Source organism: Osmia bicornis, chromosome 12 (genome assembly GCF_907164935.1).
Source record: "Osmia bicornis bicornis chromosome 12, iOsmBic2.1, whole genome shotgun sequence".
Taxonomy (NCBI): Eukaryota; Metazoa; Arthropoda; class Insecta; order Hymenoptera; family Megachilidae; genus Osmia; species Osmia bicornis.
In genome coordinates this window covers 933066-960831 of record NC_060227.1, presented here as the reverse complement: position 1 = coordinate 960831, position 27766 = coordinate 933066, and the positions used below count along the sequence as shown (strand labels likewise).

Sequence of the window (27766 nt, the reverse complement as noted above, 5' to 3'; positions counted from 1 at the left end):
TAACACAGCTGAACTAAATATAATTTTTGGCAGAGACGTTTCGCGTGTTCGCCTGCAACAGTTAACGCTCGTCCGTATTGTTTCTCAATCTGAAAATCGACTCGACTTCTCTAAAATAGCGCGTCCCTGATAGTAGCAACGAGACTCGAATCGTTTCAAATTACTTTCAGTTAGAAATTCAATTCTAAACTGAAATCAAATGGTTTGGATATTTAGAAATGATAAAAATTCAGGTAAAGATGGAGAGAGCTCGAATTTTAATTTGAAATATTTCAAAAATAAATTTTTCCTTGAAACCTGATTCCCCCTGTCTCTGAACCCCATTATAACTCTCTATTGTCAGCGCGAATGTGACGTGGTTTGACGAAAATTTCGACAGACCACAAGTAATAGACTTCTGTTCGTTACGTAAACGATGGACGGAGGTTCAAAGGACGGGCAGTCGCATTTAACATTAAAAACGTTCCGTGAGAAATGTTTATTCGACTTCTCGATTACGTAAACCATAACATCGATTCAGGAGATGCAGTTTATTATTGCAACATTTACCCGCGGGCTATTTTCTATGCAAAATTATATACACGTCAGTTTGTTTATTATATCAGGTAGAATAGTGATTCATGACAGATTATTGTTATTGATATATGGGCAAAAATTAATATGATCTTATGTCAACAACACGTTCACGATCAAATCAGATTCGAAACGTCGAATGAAATAGATTAATACGTTTCATTATTGAAGTTGAAATTAATTAGCGATATATGTATAATTTATAACTTTATATAGCGATTGAATTCGTATTGTGTTTCTCTTAACACGTTCTTCGTATTTATCCTCCATTTTTTTTTACTTGATCAGACACTTTTGATTAATTTAATTGCACTTACGCGTGTCTCGCACCAGTTCGATGCAGTTCCATTCCGATAGTGTCATAAGAAATATTCCGACGAACTTCTCGAGTGACGAACGATAAAATGTCGCCTCACAAGATTCCATAGTCCAAACAGCCTTTTGTTCTTCGTATATAACATTTCGAACGATGCACTTTGTAGGATGGCACCCACATTCCAAAAGAGACGTTCATTCCTGAAAATATAGCTGAAATATCCAATTAGTGTAAAATATTCATTAGTTAAATTAGAATTTATATTCAACCCCTCGGACGGCGGACCATGGAGAAAGCCGCAATTTTAATTAAATTTCACATTTCATATTATCACTTTATAAATTTGACACGGTTCCCTTAAAAATGATTTTTGCAATATTAATTTTAATTTATACGTTCGGTAAGTTTGAAGGTGGTAAAAGAAATTTCCAAAAATACTCTAAAAAATGTTTCTGAAAGAGCCTGTAGATTCGGTACGAACCGTCCGGCGTGCGATTCCGTTGGACCGATTAATTAGCACGGCGAAAAGCTTAATTGCCGCCGGCGTTGCGGCAATGTATCGATCCTAATTGGCTCGGTGGTGGGTCGATTTAATTCGATCTGAAATCCATGTGTGTTTCACGAGATGGCCGGCGGTGAAAGGAGGGCGAAACACGCATCAGCTCTCTCGTTCACTTCGGGTTCTTGCTCTTGAAGAAACTCGTCTCGGCTACGATGTCGCGATCCTCTCGCGTCGACGTAGCCGCGTGATCGCAACGTGTTTCTGATTCTTCGTCTTCTCGAATCTTTCCTTTTGCAGCGATAGAGAGGCTGCCTCCGATGCGTTCTTACAGAACGGAAGAGTTACTTGAATTCAAGTAACGCCACTTCCAGTTCGCCTTCTTATAAGTCTAGTTTATTTCGCTCCAAGTCGTTTACATTCAACCAACCTGATTTCAGTTAAAGGATATCGTAAAATAGAATGATTGAAAACTCTTTTTCTTTGAATTATAGGAATTATCTTACATTTGAGATGCGACGCGTCGCTCGACGATCAACGTAACAATCGATTCATTAAAATGTTAAAATTAATGACTCTGAAACTCATCAGTGAAATCTGAACTCGTCGAACTCATCGAAAGCCTGTAATTATCCAAAGTTCGAAAAAAATCGTGACTCGGAATCGTGCGACTATCGACTTTCGTGATTTATTTAAACGTACACGGTAGCATTTAGCATCAGCCGGAGAAAGCCAATTCGCGTTTCCAACCCGTTTTCACAAGCAAACGACGTCGAGAGTGTACTGAATGTCTCGATGCGTTTGAATCAAATGCGGTCACCTGTTTTCACATTCTATCATTTTCTTTCTCTCTCTTTGTTATTAACCCTTTCGCTAAAAAAGTAGAAAATATAATATAAAATGTTTCAACGTTATTTATAAGGAAAATATTTCAAAAAATAAATGAACGCTTAATCTTGTCAACGATACGACGCTAGAAAGAAATACATCGTTCTGATTGGCTTAATCACAAATTGCGATTGGCTTAATCGCAAAAACAAATTCTAAAATTATAGAAAAACTAATGGAAAGAACCGGGAGATAAGTTTCACGTGAACGAGGAAAGTGCAGACGATCGATTCTTTCTCTGAAATCATTCTAGAACGTCTTTTTCCAGGAAATATCGAACTTTGAATTTCCTCGATAGCTGTAGCGAACAATTTAACTCCGATAAATAATTCCCCGTCGAAGCTTTTGCGTTCTATCGCGACGACCGCAAGTATCGTCCGATTTTTGTTTAAAAATTCAAAGTAGATAACGCGTTGCGTTCCGTTTTATCTAAGTTTAAGCGACAACGTTACTTACCGTATGACACGGTAATTCATTCTCCGGCTAACTCGTCGACAATACCCCTGGTCAATTAACAGAAGCTATTATTACGAGGCTAGTTGAAAGGCTGGTGAAAGGAAAAAAAGAGACTATCAAAGTGGAACTCGAACCGAACACAGCCGGAAGTCTCGAGCGGTGTTTAAAACCGCAGCAACCCAGACCGTGAAAGTCTGATAGATCTTACGGAAGCAAAGTGCGGACAATATAAAGACGAAGAATCGGCTGTTGAAATTCGCAACGTCGATCTTCTCTGGAAGAAAATAAACGATAAGCGAGATGGTATTGGCTGAATGACGAAATTTAGCAGAGACGAACGCATGCCAAAGATAGGGAGATTTTTCAATGGAGATAGGTCAAACGATGGCGGCACTCGAAAGTGGAAATTTCCATCTGTCCAGGATCGATCGAGTCCGGGCTTAGACCTTCTAACCTTGGCGATCATGGCCTCGCCATTAAAGCGATTTTAGTCACGAGTCGACTTTATACAGGCTTCCGCCACGGTTGCGTTCTTCTTTGTTTACTTCCGTTTCGCGTGTTGACATTGTACCAGTCTTTTCGCGAGCTTCCATTAGACGGGTTTGCGCCCATCGCGTGATTCGATGACATAAAAGTATATCACGAAATTACACTCGTACCGTGTATCAATTTCTTAGCTCGAGCTTTAACGGAAATCACCGCACGAACGTTTTTCGTCGAAATTTTTTAAATAGAATTCGAGCCTTGGTATTCTTTCGATTATACCCTTTGCTGCGCACCAGTTTCGCGAACCGTCTCCTTGAAATCTTTTCACGCGGAATTACGCGTTCGCTGTACAAATTTCACGGCTATTTCGTCGAAGCATTAACGAGTTAAACCGTGGCTGGAAATCGCGCGTTTCTTCTGTATACAATAAACTCACCGTGAAGTCGTAACGGCTAAATGAAATTATCTGTAGAAATGTTTCACGTGTCATTCGTTTTTTCCAGTTTAAAATATTAATAGTTCTTTTTCTTGTTCTTGACATTTCTTTATTTCATGCGACGCTGAAAAACGCGAACGATATACTTCACCTCGAAGAAGGACGGAAAGAATTAATTAAAAATAACAATTGTTTCATTTTGACTTTTATTTTTTTTTATATAAATATTGAAACAAACAAAAATTAATGAAATTAAAATTATTATTCTTAATTAAATTCATTAAATTTCTCGCTAATTTATTTAATTAATTAAAAACTTGGAAACAAACGTGTTCATTTTATTATCGCATAACGTGATTTCCAAATGAGCAGAATCCCCATCGATACGGTTAACATTCTGACGTATTTCGAATGCATTAATTATCCAATTAATCGCGGATAATTTTGGAGCGGTAGTGATTAAACGAAATAGAGTCGCGATTAATGATGGGACGGTCGAGTTTATCGGCACGACAAAGATATAATAATATACTTAGATAAAGAAAAGAAGAGCGTAGTATGTCGAATGTTAGATATAACGTGTATATTATGTCAGAGGAATGATGAATTCAGTAACACGCGAGGTCATGTTGCAAAGTCAAGGCGATTTTTCATGGTACTAAACATTAAACTTCCTCATGAATTTTTCAGCGTTCGCGTTAATTATTCAACGTTCGAACCCGACATTATTTATTTATTTCCCTGAACGCGTGACCGAAACTTGTACGCAAAGTGTCCCTCGTCGCTTCTGTAACGTGCAATTATTGTCAATTGTATCTCTTTGCGAATTACATGCAATTCCAAAGGAACGCGATAATTGGGAGCGTCGAGCGGAATTGGTTAATAACATTTTGACCAACATACTTCGTGCTGACCAGTTGTTTTCCAGCGTGGTATAAAAAATTAAGAAGAATACAAATATGTATTCTTCGAATTAACCGCTCAAGGTTTTCTATAAAAACGTGAAAAAAAAAAACACTAGTTAAAGTTGAAATCATACCGGAAATCTCAACTGGGATTCGCAGATTCGTCGAGTAAAAAAGTGGCAAACATTTAAAGGTAACGGGAAGTTTTTTAATCGTTGATTGAAAGGAAAAAAGAGTTGTAAATAATTCGTAGTTTGCAGGCGGAGGTAGAAGGTGAAGGATAAAGTAAACGTTTCGAAACTGTGTTTCAAAGTTTGTTGAAATAAAAATAAAAGACATTTTCAAGGTTTCAGATTCAGTTAAATCGATAGATAACTAATACATTTTTTATTTCTTCCTCTGTTCTGTTATAAGGATAAAACAAGGATTTTTATTAGTGACATTAAACTACTCTTCTTATAACATTTCAATGGAAAAGTTGGAACAAAAATTTACCAAAATTTTTAAGTAAACTTTACTAATTTTCATCTCTTCTTTACTCTTCTGATTTTCATTTATTTGATAACACAGGGGGCTCCTCGTTGACTTGATATTTTTTCGTAAATAAATTATATAACTGAATGACTTTGCAACCTCTTAGCTCCTTATAGAATTATCAATATAATATGCTCGGGGAATCCTTGATATTTTTTACTTTTTCATATTTTTTCGTCAATAAGTTGTGTAACAGAATTCTTTTCAACTCTTTGTATTATACTCAAATTTTAAGTGAAAAATTTTCTCCAAATAAAAAGTTTCATCGAAACTATCACTCCCTGTAAATTTTCAAAAATCTTTCCTTGATTAATAAATAAATTCGAAAAAGTGCATCGACACTGCGCGTGTCGGTTTTCAAACTTCGTGTTGGCGCTTTTATCGTGGCTGCTTGTTAATCCAATAACCTTTAATCGAGTTAACCGAGTTCCGACTCGACAGGAAAATCGTTCCAAGGCTCCGCGACTTATTGGCTGGATCGTTGACAAACGGGTTGTACATAGATCATTCAGGAAAACGATGTAACGCGATGCAAATGCAACGGTGATCTTCGTCTACCTTGCAATTACGCGGCTCCTTGCTTTGTCTCTTTTCTCCTTTTCATTTTTCATTCGATCGCCATACGACACAGAGAAACGTTATTTTCTTTTGCATAATCTTAACTTTTTACTGCTCCACATGGTTCACGAAACATCGTTTTTCTCACGATTTACATACGGATCGTGGTATTTTGAATTTCATTTATTTAAATCATTTGAATCTTAATATTACAGATCTATGAACTGTATTTAAATTTCTAATTAATTTTTAAAAAATAATACTTTTTTTTTCGTAAGAAATGTAAGACGATCGAAAGAGTATGCATAATTTTATAACTGTAATTCATATAATTAATCATAGATAGTCTACAATTAGTATTGATTAAAGAAAATTACTTAATCACTTAATTTCACTAATTTCTTAAATCGATCAGCCGATTTCTTTTATTTATTGGAAATTATGAATTTTTTGCTCCCCTATCTTCGTCATAGACTAATGATAGTACTAGAATTGACACGTGTCGCGAAATAGGTGGTATAATTAATCTGTCGATGACAAAGTTAAAGGTGACCCGAATGGTCTTTCATATCATTTGCATACTGTATCATTCCTTTTTTTTTTTAATTTTCATATGACTGCTATGTATCAGCAACTAAGTTTGGGAAATTTTTTTAAATAATAAAAAGGAAAGAAATTGATAAAATATAGAAAGTGAGTGGCACTAAAATTTTAACAGATTCAAAAAGTGGAGTCAATTATTTGCAAATTTTCTAGGTGAAAAAAATAATAAAATATTCTATAATTAGTGAACTTGATAAACCCTCCCTCGATCTTTCTAAAAAGTAAACTGAAAATTCCCATGAGAAGGATTAAAATAATTGTCACTCAATTTCCATGAAAATTTTAACGACCGACCCCGTTCTCGATCTTATTCAAATAAATCCAACTTCGATCCTCGCTTGTCGACGGAAGTCGCGAAAAACCTTCGGAAAATTTCCATAATCCTTGCGTGTTTCTTAGAAAATTAATCGCCGTACCCTTGAGCCCAGATACTCTGTATTGTTTTCTGCGGAAGAAGGCTGAGATGGGAGTAATGGGAACCTGGTGAACGTCCTTCGAGGGTCGAGGACTCGGTCGTCGGACCCGCCTCGTTGAAAACGAGTTCGTAGCCCCTGAATACAGGCTTCTTTAGCTTCAATTTCCTTGTGGGATGGTTGCTCTTCGGCTGTCCCTTTCTATAATCTTATCGTTAGAAAAACATTACGTCGATGGTAGAAGAATAAAACAAACCTCGTCCATCGTTCGAGGATCAAAAGATCCATATTCGAGAGCAGAAGTTCTTTAATTCACGGTGCTCCAAGTACCCCATTGTCCTTTTTATCATATATCTTTACTTAAAACAGTTTCGACGAACCATTCGGTGCTCCACTTTTGCGTCAAATGCGTGTTTTTCGCTCCGAAAATACGAAAGCCCGTAATGTTTCCTTCGTATAATGGTTGCATTAAAACGCGAATAAGATACTACGAAATTTTCAGAGAAGCATCAATTGTCTGGTTTTCCATGGAAACGTAAAGTGCACGAGGCAAATAACTTCCATTGTGTTTACTCGTGCAAACTCTGGGAATCATACTCCATCGCAAACTTGTGTTTCTGGCAAACATACCAGATGATCGAAAGACATCGTCGAGTCATGCTTTTCTACACGATTTCCAGTCGCATTAATAATTTATTCGTTCTTCTTCTATTCGTACAATTTTTTCCCGCTAATTTCATTAATTAGTGTGAACTGATTTGATAAAGTATGTACAACAATTGTGTTTAAATTTAAATCGCATGAATAATTTCTGGACTTTACACTTTTCTTCTGGTTTTCTGACACAAGAAAACGACGAATTTGTAAAATTTTGAAAATAAAACAGTAATGATATCGATGATCGATTTTTCGAAAGGTTGACCATGATTCGCACCGCGTTAATTATGCAAATAAAATATGAAATACGCGATCACACGTTTCGTAGCTGTAAGAACTGGTTCTAATATTTGGAACCTTTCCAAGAACCTTCATCCTCTTTTTCCACGCTTCGTTCCTCTTCTCTACTTTTGCAGACCCAGGGTTATACCTAGCCTCTTTGTTCGAGCCACCAAGGTACCCCTATTTATTCATTTGTTTCTTATTTCTTTCAACCAAGATGCTTCTTCTGCTTTGTGAGCTCTCGACCAGCCTCTTCCCTTTTGATCGCGATATACCGCTTCTTCGAATCTATTCGCAAAAACGAAGATAAATTTTCAAATAAATTTGAGATAAAACTTTGAACCATAAGAGCTTGAAATTAATTTGAAATTGGAATAATTTGAAAATTTCAAAGGAGATGAGTCTCCGTTAAATTAACGATCGAAAGCAAAATGAAATAAAATGATGGTCGTCGGTACGCGTCAGTGGGCGAAAAGCGACGGGAAGATGAGCGTAAATGGTCATAGATCAGCGAACGGGTGGCTGAGGGGCAAAAGGTCTAAAAGAAAATCCGAAGGAGGGAAGAAAGGAAGGACGGGATATAAGAGGATGGTGGTTTTGTGAGTCTCCCCGTCTGCATTCCATGGTGCAGCCAACAACCTCAGCGGTGCAGTTGTACGGGCAGAAATGGGTAGGCTGAAAAGACGGGACCGATGCGAGAAGAGAGGCTGAAACAAAGATAACATTTACCGATAGCAACGTGTACACTCTTTTTTCGTTTATTCACTGAAATCCGAACTCGTTCCCGCGTCTGTCGAAATTCCTCTTGAAAAATAAACTAATCTGACGAGAGCGCAATGACCGGTCAATGAATTACGTCAAATTACATCTTGCGATGATAATATTTCTTCAATTCTAATATAAGCTACTAATCAAATATTTTATTAAGGGATTAATATTCGAATTTTTACTTATTGTTAGATAGAAAATTTGGTTAAGATTTAATTTCAGGGACAAGAAATTATTGACCTTTTAATTGCCATTTAATTGCATTTAATTAATTTTTTATACAATAGCAATAAAAGTGCAGTTGACAGAAGAATTTCACGGTGGTCGATAACTGACTGATGATAAGAAATTTATAGCTTTGCCGCGACCTAAGTCCTTCTCATTCCGTTATAATTTATTGAGCAGTTCCTTTGATAACAGCTTCTTATCGATCACAATTCAGCTGGTACGCGATATCTCGATACCTTATAACGATAACGGTTGTGGAAATTTTTCATCTCGATCGCAGCGCATATATTTAAAATTTATTTCCCTTCTTATCGTTCCTTCGAACGATATCAATCGACATTTTGATACTTTCAAGGAAAAGCCTAATATATTTTCCTCGTTTATCTTTCCCTTATTTTTTTATACGATGTCATCGAGCAATAATTAAAATCAGTAGTATAATCAGACTACTGTTTTTATTTCCTTGGAGATAAGATTATTTATTTCACTTATTTGGGATATTTTTGGTGGAACCAGGGGATTGGGGCATCTGACGCCTGTCTAATTACGTTTCGTGTCGTCGGTCATAAAATTTTCAATTTCATTCTCGACGTAATGGCGAATAAAAAAAAGAACTTTGAAATTGATTCGAGGTTTCATGTTTTAATTTCTAACACAGAATTGTTAACCTTGTTTCAACGACAAGTGCAAATCCTCAGGGACGAGTCTCCTCCACCTCCAACCTTGATGAATCATATCGGTCCCTCAGTTTACCTGGCAGCACCTTGAAAAATAGCTTACGCGGAATTACTAATATTTTCAGAGATACCAAATTTGTGTCATGGTTCGACTAACTTGAACTTATTGTTAGTCATTAGTCAGTGAAGCAAATATTAACCCCTGCCCTTCTTCGTTCCACGCGCATGATGTAAAGATAGAGATCGGTTTTCAAGTGCATTCTATCGATTTATATTGCTCTGCCACCCATGAATCGGTTTTTCATTCTCATGGTATTTTGAACAAAAGTGTCGATGCTTTTGTAATGAATTTTTCTTACGTCACAAAAAGTATTATCGTCATCAGCGTTGAAAATCCTTTTTCATCGCGGTTCTTCGCTTCATCGAGGTCGGTTCAGTATTAATTTTCTTCATTCATAGTCGCTGTTCTTAATGAAAGATCGATTACGAATAATTATGAAGGAAAAATAGAAAACAATGTTTTTCTTAATGAAAAATTGATTACGTAAGGAGACGAAGGAAAAACTGGAAAATAATGAAATACAGGTTTTACGTTTTCTATAGCTAAATGTTATTTTATTGTCTTAAAGATACATAGCCTACTTATTATTATTTATTGAAGATAGATATTGTTAAGACTCGATTGTATTTCAAATCGTCAGTTTGCATACCATTGCAAAATATCTTTACAACCGCGGACTAAAGTCGTAAACATTCTTAGCTTTTATTCGTCTGATCTTCTTCGTGATAAATGAAACCCATACATCATGAAAATATTTGTAATCCGGTTTGTTAAGCCTCGTGAATTACCGTTCAGAGGCGAACCGAATTCCCAGTGATTTTTATTAAAAACGTAAAGAAACGCGTCAAATTAATTATGTATTAAAATTATAATTACTTTCCTTATTTTCATAGATCCAAAGTAATCATTAGCAATGTTAGCCCAAAATTATGAAATTACAATAGAATATTTCTAGAAGGTATTTTTGAAATTCGATCATAATGACTTTCTAAGTGTAAATAGTTACATTTTTATTAAAAGTAAATCTTTTTCTTGCATTTCCTACAAAAAGTAGCCTTGAATACTTCCTCGTTGCTTGAGTTTACCATTATCACAAGCTGTCTGTCTCGGCTCAGAGATTTCGTCTCGATCACGCGTTGTTCTTCCGACCTCAGGAAGTTCCACTCGTTAATATTCAACGCTCGACTTACGCGAATATCTTTCTTCGCATACTTTTATCCTTTTTTTTTTTATTATTCTTATGAAAGCTTGATTTATGCGCACGTCAAGAAGGCGTGCTCACAAGTTTCCTACCAGGAATTTCGTACAGGAACTATGGAAAATTTTGTGTCTCTTTCGACATCACCTTGTACAAGTGAAAATTACAGCTTCGCGATGACAAGATAAATCAAAAAGTCTAATATTATTTTGAAATACGAGCGACTGAAAATTGAATATTCACTAATGAACGCTAAACTGCAAACTGGTTGATTCATTATTTGTTTCAATAAAGATCCGATCACTTTGTAATAAGAATATTCATGAAACGTTTATCTAGTCATTTTCACTGAACTTTAAACTTGAAATTCGATGCGTCATAAAGTGTTGTTTTGCCGTAATTTTCTCTCATGAAATCGAATCGGACTGTGCATATTTCGAAATCGGTAAATATTTTCTATAATTGACAGCCAATAATTCTGTATCAAAAATATTTTCATAGTCATTTTTATTAAACTTCAAATTGATGTATCGTGATACTTTACAGCACAAAACGATATCAGATCGCAATATCCACAATTTTCCATCGAATCTACAATATTTTTATCTGCACGAGTTTGAAACGTAAATAAAACTGGCGTTGCAATTCCATCGGGTAATCGTGCCGTAAATACAAAGTCTTTACGGTCAATTCACCGCGGTGAAATGGACTCGTAGCTGACGGGGGTCAGATAAAAGGGTGCTATCAAGGATCGTTACTTCTCTAAACAGCATTACAAACAATTGCCCGGCTGCGAAACGTGCACGTGTCTCTTTTGCCGGGGCAAAATATCTAGCAGCCTTTGTCGATGAGAATTCTTAAGTGGTACCAGTTCGAGCCAGTCGTAAGGAGTCGAATCGTCGCTCGGTGACGTTAATCAATCAGGCCAGGTCCCGAACCGATCAGTTCAGAAGACCCGGCCAAGGAAACGTAGATCGTACGATCGTTTAACCCGTTTCAGACGCTCGGGTCATCCGAACGAGATCCCCAACAGTTAGAATTTTCTTCTAATCATTTTACTGCGACTGAGTTCTAGCGGAAACGTGTGTTGCAAGCATAGCGACATCGCGTCGCGTTAAAGATCTTAAGATCTGTAAATCTTGAGAATTTAGTCTATCTGTTACTTTTGTACAGGTGAAACCCTTATGAGTTATCGAAAAAATGGCCGAAAAAGGGTTGGCTCTAAAGCGAATCTCGCTCCAGTTCACTTTGGCTTGTTTATAACTTGATGATATTGATTTTGTAGACGTGCTAAACCGTGATTCGATGAATCGTGTGTACTTATCAGCGTTAAAATATCTTTTTACGCAATAAGAAAGGTTGTTGCAGAAAATCACGGATGAGAGAATACGCGTCGCGAGTCACGAGACCGTCGTCGTTCACGCGACGTTATCATATACTAATACGGAATAATTATGTCACGTTATCTCGGCCAGCAATGTAGCAGATAGAACGTTTTGTTGCATCTCACGTTTGAACAACGAGGCATGTGATATTTGCATAGGCATCAGGCGCTCCAAGGTATGCAAACGCTGTTAGTAACTCATGGTTCATCGAAAACTCGCGGAAATGTCATTGATTTTTCTCTTAAATGCCCATTTTAATACAATTTTAATTTACACAGATGAAAAAATGATCTTCGTACAAGTACCTGCCTGTCTACGATCCAATTGTTGTTCAACAAGCTTCATTGTAGTCGGACAAAGGATTATTAAACGCTATGCAAATTGCAGCGTGTCGCGAGGGTATTTAATGAACGCAATTCTTGCGTCGTCACGATTAATCAATTTCGCGGCACAATGTGCGATTTCCGTGTGACGCGTGCGAACCGGAGATCCCACGTGCAAGTATCAAAAATAATGCGACTAATGACGTCAATAACGCGTGTACACGGAAAACTTGATTGTTATTTCCCTCTGTGCGAAAGGTAAATTCATTTTTTTAATCTTGTTTACTATTAAAAGCCTTGGAAATCATAAAATTTCCAAATCGAATTAAAAAATTTAATATTCAGCATGATCGATTGAAATCTTAGAAAAGCGTCATTAATAACGCGGCTATGTTGATAGTTTCTCGGAATCGAGACGCGTTAAAAGAATAAGAGTTTGCGCGTAAAACTTCGGACAAAGTCAATAAGCGTCAAAGCAAGCGGTCGATGTAATTACTTCGGCTTCATTTTAAGCAGGCATAAACATTAGCCATTAGAGAATCGTGTTTGCGCTTTTACGCGAGCAGATTGTGTTTGCGTTATTCGAGAAATTTACATAAGTCAGTAACCTAGCGGCTGCGTGACGCGATAATATTTCTGAAACGATTATCGACTAATTGTTCGACCGAGAACTCGCTCGTTCCGCTTGTTTATTACGTTTCTAGCCTGTTCCCCCTTAATCGTCCGCTTACGTTTCACTTGTCGGGAAATTAAAATCATGAAAGAGAACCGATTTAAACTGGTTCGATTCGAACGAAGAATATTTAACCTTAGAGGAAAAAATAGTAACAGTAAATGGAATACGAATACGAATAAAATTTATGAAAAATAAAAATATTTTTCAATGATTTTTCATCTCGAAAGTTCTTCTATACGTTCATTGTTAAGTTCAATAAATTAAAACACGTGGAGCGATTCGATGTTTGAAATCAGAATAAAGGAACCTTCTCGCTACGTTTTATTTTCATCAAAAATGGCTCGTGTACGACACGTGTTAAATTCGATCGCATATACAGGTATAGAAATCCGTGCGATTCCACGTGCGCGTCATTTTCTCAGCGACCTTCCATCCCCGAAATTGCCCCTACACGCGCGTTTCTACCTGTCCACCCACGTGTGACTGAATAAAATCGCGGGGAAAGCTTGTAAAACGGTAAAACCTATCGTAAGAATCCCTGGGACGTTTCTTTGTCGTTTCAGACTGGACGGGTTATTAGTCTGAAGTTCCTAATAGCGAAATTTCAGTGAAACGCATGGGCGTTAGACACGTGCGATCGTACCTGACGTTTATTTATGTCCTTCTATTTTATGCAACGAACTATAGTCGACCTGTACTCACCTATTATAGTTCGTTACTCTTGCTCTAAAGTTACTCTTATTCTATAAATAAGAACGCTTAGTCACTTGGTGCATAGTTGGTTAGCGTACAGGGTGCGCAAACTTTGACAGCCTGTGGTATACATTTGAATAAACAAAGTTTTAATGAACATGGGTACAAATTGTATGTAGAAAAATATGCCCTGTGGCTCGGGGATCAGAATACGGCCACGGTAATCCCTGCCTGTCGTAAGAGGCGACTAAAAGGGGGACGTATTAATCACAAATTTAATGCGAAATAAAATTAATTCAAAACTGTCGATTGACATTTTGTTGGGTACATTTCTCTGTTACGTGTATTTCTCAGCAGATTGAAGGAAGAGGGAAAAGTGGCTGAAGAGATCACCTGTGAATAGATTAACCTTTTCCTCGGCGTGTCGGTGTTCGCCGAGGAGATCCGTGAGATCCGTGTCGCGCAGGTGAAAAAGTCACGAATCATGGGAAGATCAATGAGAAAAACTCATTCATTCGATGTCTGTTCTTAGATTCGTCAGGTAGACTAGAACGTGCTTTATTCGTGTAGGAGGAAGGTTAGCTAGTTGTGCGATGTACCTCTCTAAATTTGGCCCGCGAAAGTGGCTCCAATTTTCCACGCTGACATTAATACGGTTCTAGTATTCAAATATTAATTATCGAAGATCGAATATAAATATTGAACGGTGATTTGATAGATTTTGAGATAAATTTGCAATTATATTCGGGAAGGAAGAAGTTCTCTCGATCGGTTTGTGAAAACAAGCGTGGGTGATATATGGAGATGAATTCCAACAGCACTAACGGAGAAAGTTTATCCGTTTTCCATCTGCTTTTCAGTTTATCTTATAAATCAAGGAAGCATATCTTGCGTGGTTATTAACCTGTGAATTCAATACCAAATTCTAATAATAAGATCTCTTGCAATGATTCTTTTAAGAAATTATTTTAATTTTCTAGTTTTAATTACTGTAATTTAATATCTTCGTGTATAATTATTTTTAAATTAAATTACCTCTGTTTTTATTTTATTTTATTCTCTTCGTTCACTTAATCATACGTTGCTATAAAACACTATTATCATGCCGTGCCGTTTTTCTTCAGTTCATCTGTTAAATGTTTCTTCGCTGGTGTTCCAGTCGTTTAAATCATCGCGTTGATTAAAGATACTCATTCCTCTGGTGTTGTTTCAAGTTCGATCCGATACATATCATGATCCATCAATCGTGAATCAGACTAAAGCAATTCATTTCTATTCAATCAGCACATCTTTCCTCTTATACAGTTCTGTATCAATAATTCCAAGGCTCCTACTATATCCGATTAATCCAAAACGACTCATCGTTCCATGAAGAATATTCGTATCGATTATTCATAAGAAATATATCTTAACAAACGTATTAATAATTCGCGCGTATATTATTCAGGTTCAAAATTAGCGACTGGTATCATCCGACTTTCCTTGAAATCATTTCCACTATTCGAATAAGAATCAAAGTCATCGGGAGTAGAATTTCAATTTTATCGCTTTGCTATAGAATAAAAAAAATGTTCAAATTTTAATGTTGCGCCTCGGACGGCGGACCACGGAGAGAGTCCCAATCGTAAAACGATTATCCAACAGCGTTACTTAACGAAAATACAATATCGGGCATATTATAGATTAATGTTATTCCAGAGATCGGTATTTTTGATGTTACGAAAGGCATTTGCGATGCATTGTCTGCACTTTCACGTTTTTCGTGGCCCGTTACCATTGTTCCCGACTTTTTGGGCCCGAAGCGAACGACGACGATCGATTCCCAGAATCTTGACCCACCCGAAAACCACTTTGGAAAACGCGTTTCTTGGAAAAAGTGCAGGAGCGCGGGAATCGAAAGTAAACATGGCTTTCGCTTCGGAAAAAAAAAACGAGTAAAAGCACGATTTTGTATAATTCTTTTAACATCGATCTTTTTTTACTTCTTTCTTGTTTTCGGCGTTAATTTAAAACTTGCGCATTGGCCGAATCGAAGGACAATGAAAGTCAGACATTCGACGTATTAGACTGGTTTAAAAACGATTTCGACTCGGTATTTACGGAGGAAACGAAGAAAATGAATATTTACATTGGAAACGATTGCAATTTCGGTATTGCGTTCGCGAATAAGCAAGGTTCAAAGGACTCGGTGAAAGAATTTTTCCACGTTCGAAGTTCAAACGAATCGATATTGCAAATGAAACGTAATTTATCCTTCGTTCATTTATTTCGACGTAGAAGACCTAAAAACAGCAGGAAATCGATAGGTAGTGTAAAGACGACAATGTTGAACTGAGAATCTCTGTGCTTCGCTAATCTCGAGAGGTGTCTCTCGACGTATGCCCGCTTATGAATGTAACACCGAGGGCGGTGACTGACATTTTTACGTTAAAGATAAGCCTACGCGTTTCTTTTTTTCTTCTCCGCATAATTTGGTGGGGTGTGACAACCGCCTTTCATTTCCTGGGCTTTTTGTACCCCTGCTGCGTGGGAGATGAATCGGTATTCAGTTGCATAGTTTCACCGTACACGACCGCATCCATAAAAGAGTTTTCATTCAGTCTGACACGCGAATACCTTTCGAACAAACTCGTCGAACGGCTAGAATAATAGCAACGTTCTTTAGGTTTCAACAATGTATCCCGGAAAATGCATCGTTTAGCATAATGGATGCGTTTACTGGAAACAGTACGCTTCTTGGATCTTCTTAATTAGCATCACGTAATCTCTTGTGGTTTGAAAAATTTTTTAAAGTTATATAAAGAAACCAATTACTCTCGCGACTGAATTATAATTTCTTGTCTATATATAACTTTATAGAAATAAATGATAATCTTTAAATATTTTAAATATCTCTGCATAGGGTAACGTTATTGATCCCTATACGTATAATGATTGACTCTTTTTCTAAAAAAGTAGAAAATACAATGCGTTTCTTACATAATGATCTATAATTCTAATCCTATATTTAAAATTTCGAAAATTGAAATAATATTAAATTAGAATTATATTTCTTTTGTATATAAAATTTAATTAAACTGAAAAGCATTCCCTTGAAATACTTTAATCTTTCCTAACATGATTTATAAAATATACCATTTGTTTATTTATTCGAAGACTCCAGGGTTTCATTGTATAGTGAAAACGACGTTATATTTCTTTCTTGCGTTTATTAAAATCTTACGTAAACGTATACAACGATTGAATAAGTATATTTTGTGCTCTTACTGAAACACATGCAAAAGTATCTAACCAAGATATGATTGGTTATCGTAGAAACCCAGTCATTATTTATTTATCAACATGCGCTGGTACACGTCGGCGCCACGCGCGGAGAATCCCTGCTCCTATGTGCCTGCGCATGGTACACGCGTATTAATACGCACACAGTAAAACGCCTGTCACGCACACAGTTGTCCAGGGTTGCGTAGATGGGGCTTTTCTGCCTGGCTTTCCTCTTTCCCCACCCCTCCCCGCCCCTTCGCTGCCCGCCAATCACCACGCTGCCCAACCCACACCGCGGTTATATAAAGACCCCGTGCTACCGCGGGTACTTTCAGTCAGACTCGAGACCTCGTAGGGGTTCTATCCTTCGTTTCTATCAATTTCGAATAATCGAACAAAACGAAACTTTGTAACCGTTTTCTCGTCGAGATTCGACATTTCGCATTTTGAAAGTTCGTAAACCAGTGAAAGACAGTGCGTCCACTATTTGTGCTTCGTCTGCCGTCCAGTTTTCGAAGATATTTACTGCGAAATGTAAGTTAAACAATTTGCATATTAACTTTGTTACGTTGCGCGAACGTATATGTTTGCATGTACGAGAGGTGTGCGCGAATGTTTGATGTAGATTCATCGAATGGAATGTGAACGGTACAAAAGTGATTTCCGATACGATGTTTGTAACGAAACGTGGATTCCTTGTTTTTAGTGTTCGCTCATGCTTTCACCGTGTTTTTCTTCGAAGAAAGTACGTCGGAAGCATGATGTCGACTTTTATTGACTTTGTTTGTTAAACATTCCCGATAATCGTCTCGGAGATGTCAACGATATGAAAGTTTGCTTTGTAGGAATGACAGAGGATGATTTTTGATTTTTAAAGCGAACAAACTAGCGTGTACCGTGGGAATCAATACTCTCTCCATCGCGTCGTTGAGTCGTGTGACTAACTTCAGATTGCTTCTTCCTTCTGACGCCCCAACGGTCCTAGGAGCGTGCATCGACCGAAGTTTTTGACCGTTCGGTGTCGATGATCTAAAGATTCTCGGGTAGACAAATTGCTCACCGGTTCGAGCTTGAAAATTTAGAATTTCAAGTTTCAAGATCAGGTTTTTTAGTCGCGAAATGAATTTTCTAAGGCGTCGTCGTTGATACGGGACAAACGAGGTCACGTTTCAATGTTGGTTGCACTGTTTGTTTGTGTAAAATACTTGCTGGAAACCCGTTACGCCAGTCGTGTGACGGTGACTTCCAGGGACGGAATTTTAATTTCTCAATCCTGTTAACGCTTCGCTGCATTCCTCACCGTTTCACTCATGCGTGTCGCCTGCGAACATTTTGTCGGACGCCTGTGGACACTATAAGCAAAACACCGTAACGCCGAGTTATATTTCTGTTCGGAACACACGTATACGTATCTCAATAACGGATCTCCGTTCCCGCTCAACAGTCGCTTTAGCAGGAAAAAGAAAATAATTGGAATAATTACAAGGAAAGAAGTAACTATGTAATAATTGAAATATTTTCAAGTATTTCGCGACAAAGCGGCGACTTTTGAGCGGGAAGATCTCCCGCCAGATCTCTATAAAGCATTTTTTTAATTTTAAGATGAATAAGAAATTATACCATGCCGAATGTATTTTATTACAGTACTTAATAATATAACAATCCCTCTTTTTATTATAATAATTGTAAATTTGATATTTTGTACATTACTAATATTTTTTTTTTAAATCATTCAAAAGAGACTTAAAATTGCCCGCGTAGTTGCAACTTTGTTACCCTCGCCGTATTTAGTGGCGATGACTTAAAAAGGAAACCGTGATCCACTGCCATCCCATACACAACTCTGTACATTATGCAATCGAAGGTCCTCGCAATGTCGTCGCTCTGCGGCAATTTAAATATTGCAATTACATAAAGTCGCCAGAATCATTTTCTTGTTCCGTGACGAGTAACGATACTCAGCTGTTTCCTTATAGAAGAAAAAAAAAACTTATTCCCATTTTCTAAATGCATCATTGCACGCCTTTTATTGCCCTGGGTCACAGTTGACCCACCCCATTATTCTTGGAGGGTTAACACGATATGGTGTTTGTATAAAGCGGAAAATAATGGAGATTTCGAATTTCGCATCCCGCTGTTAGGGCGACCTGATTCTGCGTTCTGTAGCCACGCATCCGCGTGGGAGTTTAGCCAGAATAGCCAGCGAGGTCGATCGATATCTCGAATTCAGCCCCCTCCCTGTATCTCGAGAGATCGTCACCACCTCGAGGGTTGTTGGCCTCGTTTCAACCCCTCGAGGAATCGGTTGCGTACAGGGTGTCCCGAGTGGCTGTCTGAAGCAACTTGTAAATGAATTCAAAACGCTATCGAGTAGAAGTTCGAGTCAGGCATCTAGGTATTTAAAATTAAAATGAAAATTAAGATTATGGGGTAATTGGCTGGAGTCACCCTGTGCATAGAAGCAAACTATCAGGGTGGAAGAGCTCCTTTACGAATTCTCCTCGACAGACGTGGAAGCAGATACGCAAAACGCACATCTGCTTCCGGTTGTCGGTAAGACATTTCCTTAAGGAAAAAAATTTTTCCTGTTGACTCGAACTTTGCATAGAAAATAAGCCAGTTTCAAGGTTTCTTTTTCTCAGAATCTATTGCAACTATCAATTTCAAATTAGACATTGCGCAAACCTTAAAATACATTGAAATTGTAGATGCGAATCGAGATCGCTTAATATAAGTATATCTACCAGTCTGGTGGCATAAAGGTTACGTATAAATATCACCATCGTTTTCCAATGCCATTCTCAATCAATATAATTTAAATTACAATGGATTAAAATTGGCTCATAGAATCATTGTTTCGATCTTTTATATTTTTCAAAGGAAGATTCTTTTTTTCAACCTAGATTTTATTCATGTCAGTTTGAATTAACCGAAACGTATTCGCATCTGCACTTGTAAAAGTAATCCACTAAAGTAGGTCTAATTAACTTGTGAAAGTGTCGAATGAAATTATTTCAAAATCTAGATGATTTATTTCGCCCTTTCTAATTTATAAATTATTTAATTGAAAAGTAAATGATAATATGGATCGCAGTCCATGAAATAATCGCAACTTCTGTTTAAAAAATACTGTTGAAACTAGAAATAGATAATTATATCAGTCTCACTTGAAAATTCGTTCATTTGCAATGCAATCTAATGGAAGCTCGTTCCCATTACATGTAAGAAGAATCAAAAAGATTTCAACAAACGATCGTACATTTTTCCATTAACATTGAATCGAACGAGTTGCCTATAAAAAATGCATGTGAAACTAAACTATCCATTATTCATGCCACAGAGCTAGATAAAACAAGTGGAGGGAAAAAAGGTAAACGTTAATTGCCTCGGAAGGAATGACCAATTTGACTCGTTTGAAAAATCCAAGCTTTGCGAAACGATCCCGAGAGTCCAATGGTTGAAAAGTTCTTTTCCTATCGTACAACACCGAGGGGGGGGTATCGATTGTTGACGCGTTGAAAAGAGAACAAAGAATATGAAACGCGTGCCAAGCCGGATAAGAAAGGTTAAATAGAATCGCGGGGCTCTCTGGGTAGGTTTGTTCTTCGTATTCGAGGACGCGTCGAAAATTCAAAGTTAACCAGCGCCGACCTCGAGGAAAGTCTACTTCTCGATGCATGGCATAGTAGCCTCGCATACCCTTTTCTTCGGGCTGCTCCCTCTTCTATTCTCGGGGTAGCCTGAGAAAATAAAAATACGGCATCGCGTGGCGAGGCTCCTTCCAACTATCCTCTTGGGATTCTTGCCAACAGTTCGCGAACCCGTTTTCCTCGTAAACTAACGGGCCAAAACCGGCGAAAACGTTTCTTCGAGTTAATCTTAGAAACGAGTCACGCGAGGGCCAGCAAAAGGTGTCGAAGAGGGTTAATCATGCGGTAAGCAACCTTCGAAATGGCTGTTTCTAGGCATAAAACGAACAGATCCTTTCGATGTTTGGTAGTTTATTTAGCGACCAGTGTTGGCGAGAGAAAAAGCGGTCTTGTACGGTCACGTGAAAGGAGTGATTCATTTGCAGGAGAAAATTTTGCGATCAGGTGCATTACATCGCATACTACGTCATAATAGTCTCTACGTCACTGTTTCATTCTATGCACCCTTCAACTACGTCACGCTCCACGTTTCATTGAAAATTTCACCCACGATTAAACTTTTCGCGTGCAATCATCGGAAATCTATATCGAGCCGATGAATTGAAAGAAGCTTGCAAAATCAAAGATTTCACGCTGAATTAATTGACAAAGCAATCGAGGCGTTCTCCGATTGCAAAAGTAAAAATTTCCTAGCTGCAACGATTGATTGCGAAAATAGAAATTCAGCAGTGTTGCTTGCATTACTGCAACGGGTAAAGGGTAATGATCTTTTGGCGCTATAATCATCGGTAACGTTTGATTAAAATAAATGTTGAACGATTGTATTGTTGCAACAGCTAATGATAGCCTTCGAAGCGTTTGGTTGCAAAAATAAACTTCAGAAATTCAATGATGTAAGTCAACCTTGATACACTTATATCAAATAATTAATCCGAACGTTTAAATTCGACGTAAAATCAAGCAATATTGTGTTACCAATGAATAATTCTTAAATACAACTTCCAATATGCCTGGATTTATATAACCAGAAAGGGGGGATGATGTTCTATTAAAAGCAGTGATTTTATCGATTTAAAGTTCCCTTATGTATAATTGAAAACGTAACGCACGCGGCTATAGAACGATACTTGGTTTTGTATTCTTACGGTTCAAAATAATCGCAGTATTTTTAGAATCAACTATTTTTACAATTGTGTTACTGTTGCTTTTAGAAACGACGCATAGACACGCGGGGATATCCCCTTTAATGTTCCTTTTTCTCTGCCTTTATTTGCATGTATTGAGATTATAATTACAAGGTTGTGAAAGTTTATGCAAATATGTTCTTTTTTATCTTAATAATTTCTCTTTTAAGTTGGAATTCGTAGAATTTGCTTGTACTTTGTATACTTTCTTGTGTCATGAATGCATAAATATTTACAGTCTAATAATGCTTTCTTTTTTATATGCAAAAGATAGTTTTATATGGCAACGATATCCTTGTGTTTTTATTTCTATTTTAAGAATAATAATCTTAATAAGTATTCTCATTAGCGTAATTATTTTTCAGAATTTCTTATAGCGGTTCTAAAACGATATCACTAATTGAAAATAGATGTATAGAACTAATCGTCTAAAGCTGTTCAAACAAACGACGACGACGAATGCCTGTCCATCCCGTTTTACGTAAAACGCGGAAACGCAGTTAACGTTTCGTAAAGACGAGTCTCACTGTTAGATAATGAATCGATTTCGGGTTCATTGATCGATGGATCTGTACAGAAAACGTTGTTCGAGGAAATTAGGCTGTTCTGATAAATGGAAGTTGCATTTACTTTCAACTGTATAGAATTACTCATAGTTGCTTACAATTGTGCAAATCCAAACTACGTTCAACCCGTTTCCCTTTTTCGTCTCTTTCCGTTTTCCAAACGACAGCAAAATTGCAGTCGCTTGCGTAAGCGTTTTATCTCGACTTTATAGATCCCCATTTCATAGTGTTACGACATTAATGAAACGATCTCCTGAATAAATAAACGATAATCTTTCGAACTCTGAATTGATCATTGTAATAAAATGTAACATGATGTAAATTTCAGTAATATTTTAAAACTAGTTCGTTAATTAGCTGACAACGAGCTTTAAGATTATTAAGCTCTAAGAATATTAAATTTTGTATTACTAACATGTTTTATGGTGTATCAGTTACAATTCATTTCGCAAAGAAAGATTTTCGTTTTCCATCTGTCCAACAGATTATACAATCTGTTACAACAAGTGGGTTCTTCACTTGGTCAAAATAAAAGATTCAGAGCATGTCTCGCAATCGCATTGAGCTTTCTTCCTAGGGAGAAAGTAAAAGTGGCCGTGTGTTCCGTGCCAAGGCGAGATCCGGTGGTGAAACTTATCGTGGTTGTCCTTCGCGTTTCGCGTTCGTGTGCCACATATGTACCTACTACATATTCCTTGATTCGTTCACCGACTTTTAAACCTTTCCACCGTCAGGGAAATACCAGTAACAGACCTTGGATTACATAGGAGAATTCTTAATCTGGGATTCTCCTGGAACACGTCCTTGTATCACTTGCAATTATACTCTATTTTTATCTTACAATTATTCCCTTCTTTTTGTTTCAGTTATAACTCATCAGAACAACATGTCTGTAACTACGTCTGTACAACCTGCTACCGAGAGTCTCTCTCGCCATGGGTAAGTTATATTTTCTTCAATTTTCAAAAATATATTTAATTTTAAGTAGAGCAATCTTTCAAATCCTCTGAACATCTATTGATCTACATTTTCCTCGCCGATAAATATTACAGAGACATGTGATACCTAACTCACAAAAAGGTGTGTATATTATAACACTAGACGCGGAGACACAGCGAGGTCGATTTGCAGAATCACATTATTAGAGCTGTATTATTCGTGGAAGTCGCGTTTGCATAATGCTGGTGCTTTGACTATGTGGCGCCTGCACTTGTTACACTGCTGTGCCTGAGAAACCACGAAGGACGACGTTCACAGAAGTATCCGAGTCAGATTCGAATTTGTGTAACTAAATTACTGCAGAGTTTTACATATCTTCGTTATATGCGAATAATTTCAATTAGTCTTCTTTCTTTTTCCTGCAACAATTTTTTTTAAACATTTCTTACCTTGAATATTATGTTGCAGGTTGAGTAGAATACACCTATTGAAATACAATCGTTCCAGGTTCTCTTACTCCGCTAGGAATTGATACACAGCGATATTTTAACATAGGGAGAGAAACCTCGACCGAGATTCGAACCCGGATCTGTTTTACTCGTCGACCAACAATTAAATTATTCGGGTCATCGTTGATTTCTTTTTCTCGTATTCGTGGTAGTTGCGTTCTTTATCTTCAGTCTAAAAATGATACATAGAATTTTGTCTGCAACCGTTTCAGATCAACTAAAACTTCTTAGTTAAATTTATAGTCTCTTAATTCGAAGTGTCTTGTATCAGTGCAGACTTTTCTTCTTCGGCTACTTTATACTTTCCTATTTCTTGTTAAGAATAAACCGTTGAAGTGGTAGCTCCCTGCCATAAATTTTCTTTAAGTGCAACCATAAGAGCTTGGCTCAGCCCAGGTCTTCTCCATTTTCTAAAATAAGATGTAACGTTTGTTGAAACCAAGTGAAACTATAAATACTGTAGAATTAACCCACATAATTCGGAACGCAAATTTTACACTTTGTTCAAACGATTCCTACGCAGTCGACGTTTTTCTCACGGTTCGAAGCGTGAAGAATTTCGTTCGCTTCATCGCGGTTAATTAACGTTTAACGTGAGCCGGAAATTCTGGAAATTGCTGCGTGCCAGAGGTAGAAGAGAGAGAGAGAGAGAGAGATGAGCCGAGTAAAATGATAGAGAAAGAAAGGGGAGAGAACGGTTTAATCCTTTAACCTATACGGTCACGTTGTTCCACGGTTAATGATGTGCGCGATGCGTAAGTTAATTCCACGTGCACAGCGTACAAAGGGCAACTTGGTCTCGTATTAAAATAAATTGAATAAAACTAATGGATGCGGCCCTCCCGCTAACCTCCGCTTCCACCCCTGCTCTAACGCAATTTATCCGTGCTGTTTATTAATATTCATTATTTCATAGATAATCGTATCGCTAGTTTGTATTTTATGCAATTATGTAAGGAAACTGAAATTTTTTAATCAATTACAAGGCTAAGAATAAACTCAAGAGTAATCTAGACATTTTCAAGGGTAAAGTCTGATTGATTCTCTGATCTTCTCGTTCCGTGAAATCGTTGACCATTGAAAAATCGTCGAGAAAAATGAGCTTAATGCCTCGTTGTTCTCGTTAATTCCAAGATTTGCGCGTCATTCCGCTTCGCACACGCGCGTGAAACAGCGCAAACCGTTTATTACGTGCTCGTTCACGTTACCATCACGTGAAAGGAACGTTTTTCTTCCTGATTTCCATATCTGCATATCTTACCATAACGTATTTAACATAGACGCGGTGATGGGTTAACCGAACACATCCAGTAGCTTTGGAATTTGAATTTCATTCAAAATTAGATGTTTCTAAAAGTTACAAGCCCTGAAGATCTTGCTCTTTCATAATTAATTGATCGTATCAGTGTTTCACAAGCAACTAGGAAAAGATAATATCGTATTAATACAATGTAGGAAGTAATTTATATAGAAAGATTATTGAATATACATTGGTATACAAAAAAGTAGTTCAAATAAAATTGATAAAATTAACATTAAAGCTTGTATAACTAATTTGGATTTGCATTCTTAGACCCAGGGCTGGCCCTGGTATTTTCGAGATACAATCGCATGAAAATTAATCTCCTAATCATAATTTCAACAAATAAGTCGAGACACGATAAGACAGTGGAAAAGAATTCCCCGCGCCTGATATCCTTGCTTGATTATTGCTCCATTATTATCACCTGGAAACGATCGCTTCTCCATTGTCGATTAGCTTCTTTTCCTTTTGCTCGTTGATGAACGCTAAATACCTGAAACGTTACGAATAGTGTCACGAATCTGCTAACAAGATGTCAGAAGTGAAATCTTGAACGGGTTTCTCATAGTTCAAACAGAGAACTACTATACGCTTCTTCAGCTGATTAAAAGTCATAACGGTAAGAATTTATCTTACGTACGAAATCTTTGCATAAACAGACGTCTGTGTAACGGTCGGCTAAAGAAAAAAGAGAGTAGTAAAAAGAACCTTGGTGTACCTGATTTCTTCCGGGTTTAACGCACGAAAGTGTTCAAGGCCAACATCTCGATCCGATCTTTCCTCGACGGCCCCGTCAGATTCCACCGAAGAGAATTTATTGATTCATTTATCTTTGATTGCTTTGGCAAACTGTTAATCGAAGATCGTTGATAAGATCCTTTAGCTATCAGCCACGGTATACCTTCATTGTCTTCTCTTGGAATTTTACTGAATCTCTATTATCCATATTCAGTTCACTCTGATTTTTTGTGTAGAAAGGTTACTAAGACTCTGCAAAAAAATGTAATATTCGTGACATAAAATTTTTTATATGATACAGTGAATAGTTTACTATAAATTTTGTTGCTCATCGTTAGACTGCAGATATTTATGCAAACACGTATTTTTTCTAAACAATTGAAAGTATGCTCTACTAAAAAATATAGTGACTTTTATCTTGATAAAATCTTACATTCTCCCGTTGGTCTCGTGCCGGGACCAAGAGAGGGTTAACAAAATGTAATGCAACGAATGGTGTACTAATAGATATCGTCTTTGTTCTGTTATCTTTAGGAGCAACATCTCTCTGTCCTGCTATAGCTCATGCGGGAGCGTTGACGATGGCCTCCAAGGATCTCACCCTCAATACCAGGACACGATCCTTACGATTGAGGAACTTCGTGCTCAACTGAACTCTTGCTTCACGTGAGTTTCGCAGCACGATTCCTTTCTCCTTCGTCTTCATCATCTCGCCAGACCGTTGTTTTCATACGAGCTGGGTTAATATACAGGGTGTCTCACAACTTCCAAAAATAGGGGGTTGCTGGGGTGACTCTGAGGCACCATGTACATATATCAAAAGGTTTGCTTAAAATTCCATGAAATTTTTGCTCGAAGCAAACCTATAAATTGTGACATTGTAGAATTAACGAAAAATCCAGTTTCTAGAAAACTAATATTTTACTAACGATTAAAAGTAGAATGATTAATTTAAAAAAATGAAATGAAAGCAGAGGTGCGATAATGTTATCTGAACGAGTTATCGCTATACCTAAAATAATCTATGAAATTTCATACGATTTTTATCATATTACGTTGTAACGCGCACTTGTGCGACATGTTTCGCGAGAAGATAGCTTGATAAAAGTGTCGTGACTGATTCAACATCGGCTATCAGAAACAATTAACCCGGCCGGGTCTTCCCTTTATGTAATTTTTAAATATAGGCCATTAATTACGCGATTCGCCTTGGGCTATTGACTCCTAATTGCTTCGTGGTCCTATGCGATTTCTCTTGTTGCCCCAGATGATTGAACAGCCTACTCATTGTGTACAGAGTATTAACACTTAAATGACCGGCATTGAAACAAGAGAAATCTCCTGGCAAAAGCATCTAACAGCAAGAAGTTTGCCCATTGAACCTGACAATTTTTTATCATGTCAATTTATTTCCATACTAGGATGTGATGGTAATTAAACCTTCGAAAAAAAAAAAATGTAATGCAGGAGCTCGTATGAAAGACATTAAAATGGCCGAGATTGAACTTGAGACATTTAAGACTTACCCTATTGGCTTTACGATTACTTCCACACCGTGATTTTATAATCATAAAAATAGGACATTGAAGGGCTACATTAATTGACATAATCATCTTCTACCGTACTTGACCTTCAGTGTCATTGAACATAATTATCACCTTTCATTTGCATATTTTTATAATTATTTATAAGACGCCTTTCTCGATCGAAGACCTTTTGAATTTTCTAGATGCGGTGTCTCGTGGAGCGAAGAACACGTCTCTCTTGATTGCAGCGAATGTGGTGGTTATTCCCTTCAGCGGCCGTGCCCACTTTGTGATGGACGTTGCCGCACCTCGTGGAAACGCGACCTTACCATGGTAAACACCTGTTTTAAATGAGTTCGTCGCACCATAAAAAATATGAAATAAAATCACTGAAAATATCTATACGTTTTACGTATTCCTTATATTGCTAATAGTGTGAAAAGTTATAATATCCTCTTACGTAGATCGTTAC

The 27766-nt window shown here is 37.3% G+C and overlaps 1 protein-coding gene and 1 long non-coding RNA gene across 4 annotated transcripts in view; one reads left to right on the top strand and one right to left on the bottom strand.

The window, feature by feature from the left end:
• The window catches only part of LOC114875008 (protein pinocchio), a 40049-nt gene that overhangs the window by 9369 nt on the left and 2914 nt on the right, over positions 1–27766 (top strand). The window contains exons 3-5 of the mRNA XM_029184851.2: positions 23146–23218; positions 26303–26434; positions 27498–27627. Of these exons, the coding sequence (XP_029040684.1) occupies positions 23146–23218; positions 26303–26434; positions 27498–27627 (335 nt within the window). The remainder of the gene's footprint in view (positions 1–23145; positions 23219–26302; positions 26435–27497; positions 27628–27766) is intronic.
• LOC114875012 lies at positions 515–3000 on the bottom strand. Of its 3 annotated transcripts, none has more exons than XR_003789182.2 (4): positions 2733–3000; positions 1895–2261; positions 1371–1818; positions 515–1101 (listed from the first exon to the last, which is right to left on the bottom strand). It is a non-coding gene; the product is annotated as an uncharacterized LOC114875012 (long non-coding RNA). The 3 variants fall into 3 exon arrangements; XR_003789181.2 differs by having other exon boundaries at positions 515–1818; positions 1895–2011; positions 2091–2261; XR_003789180.2 differs by having other exon boundaries at positions 515–1818.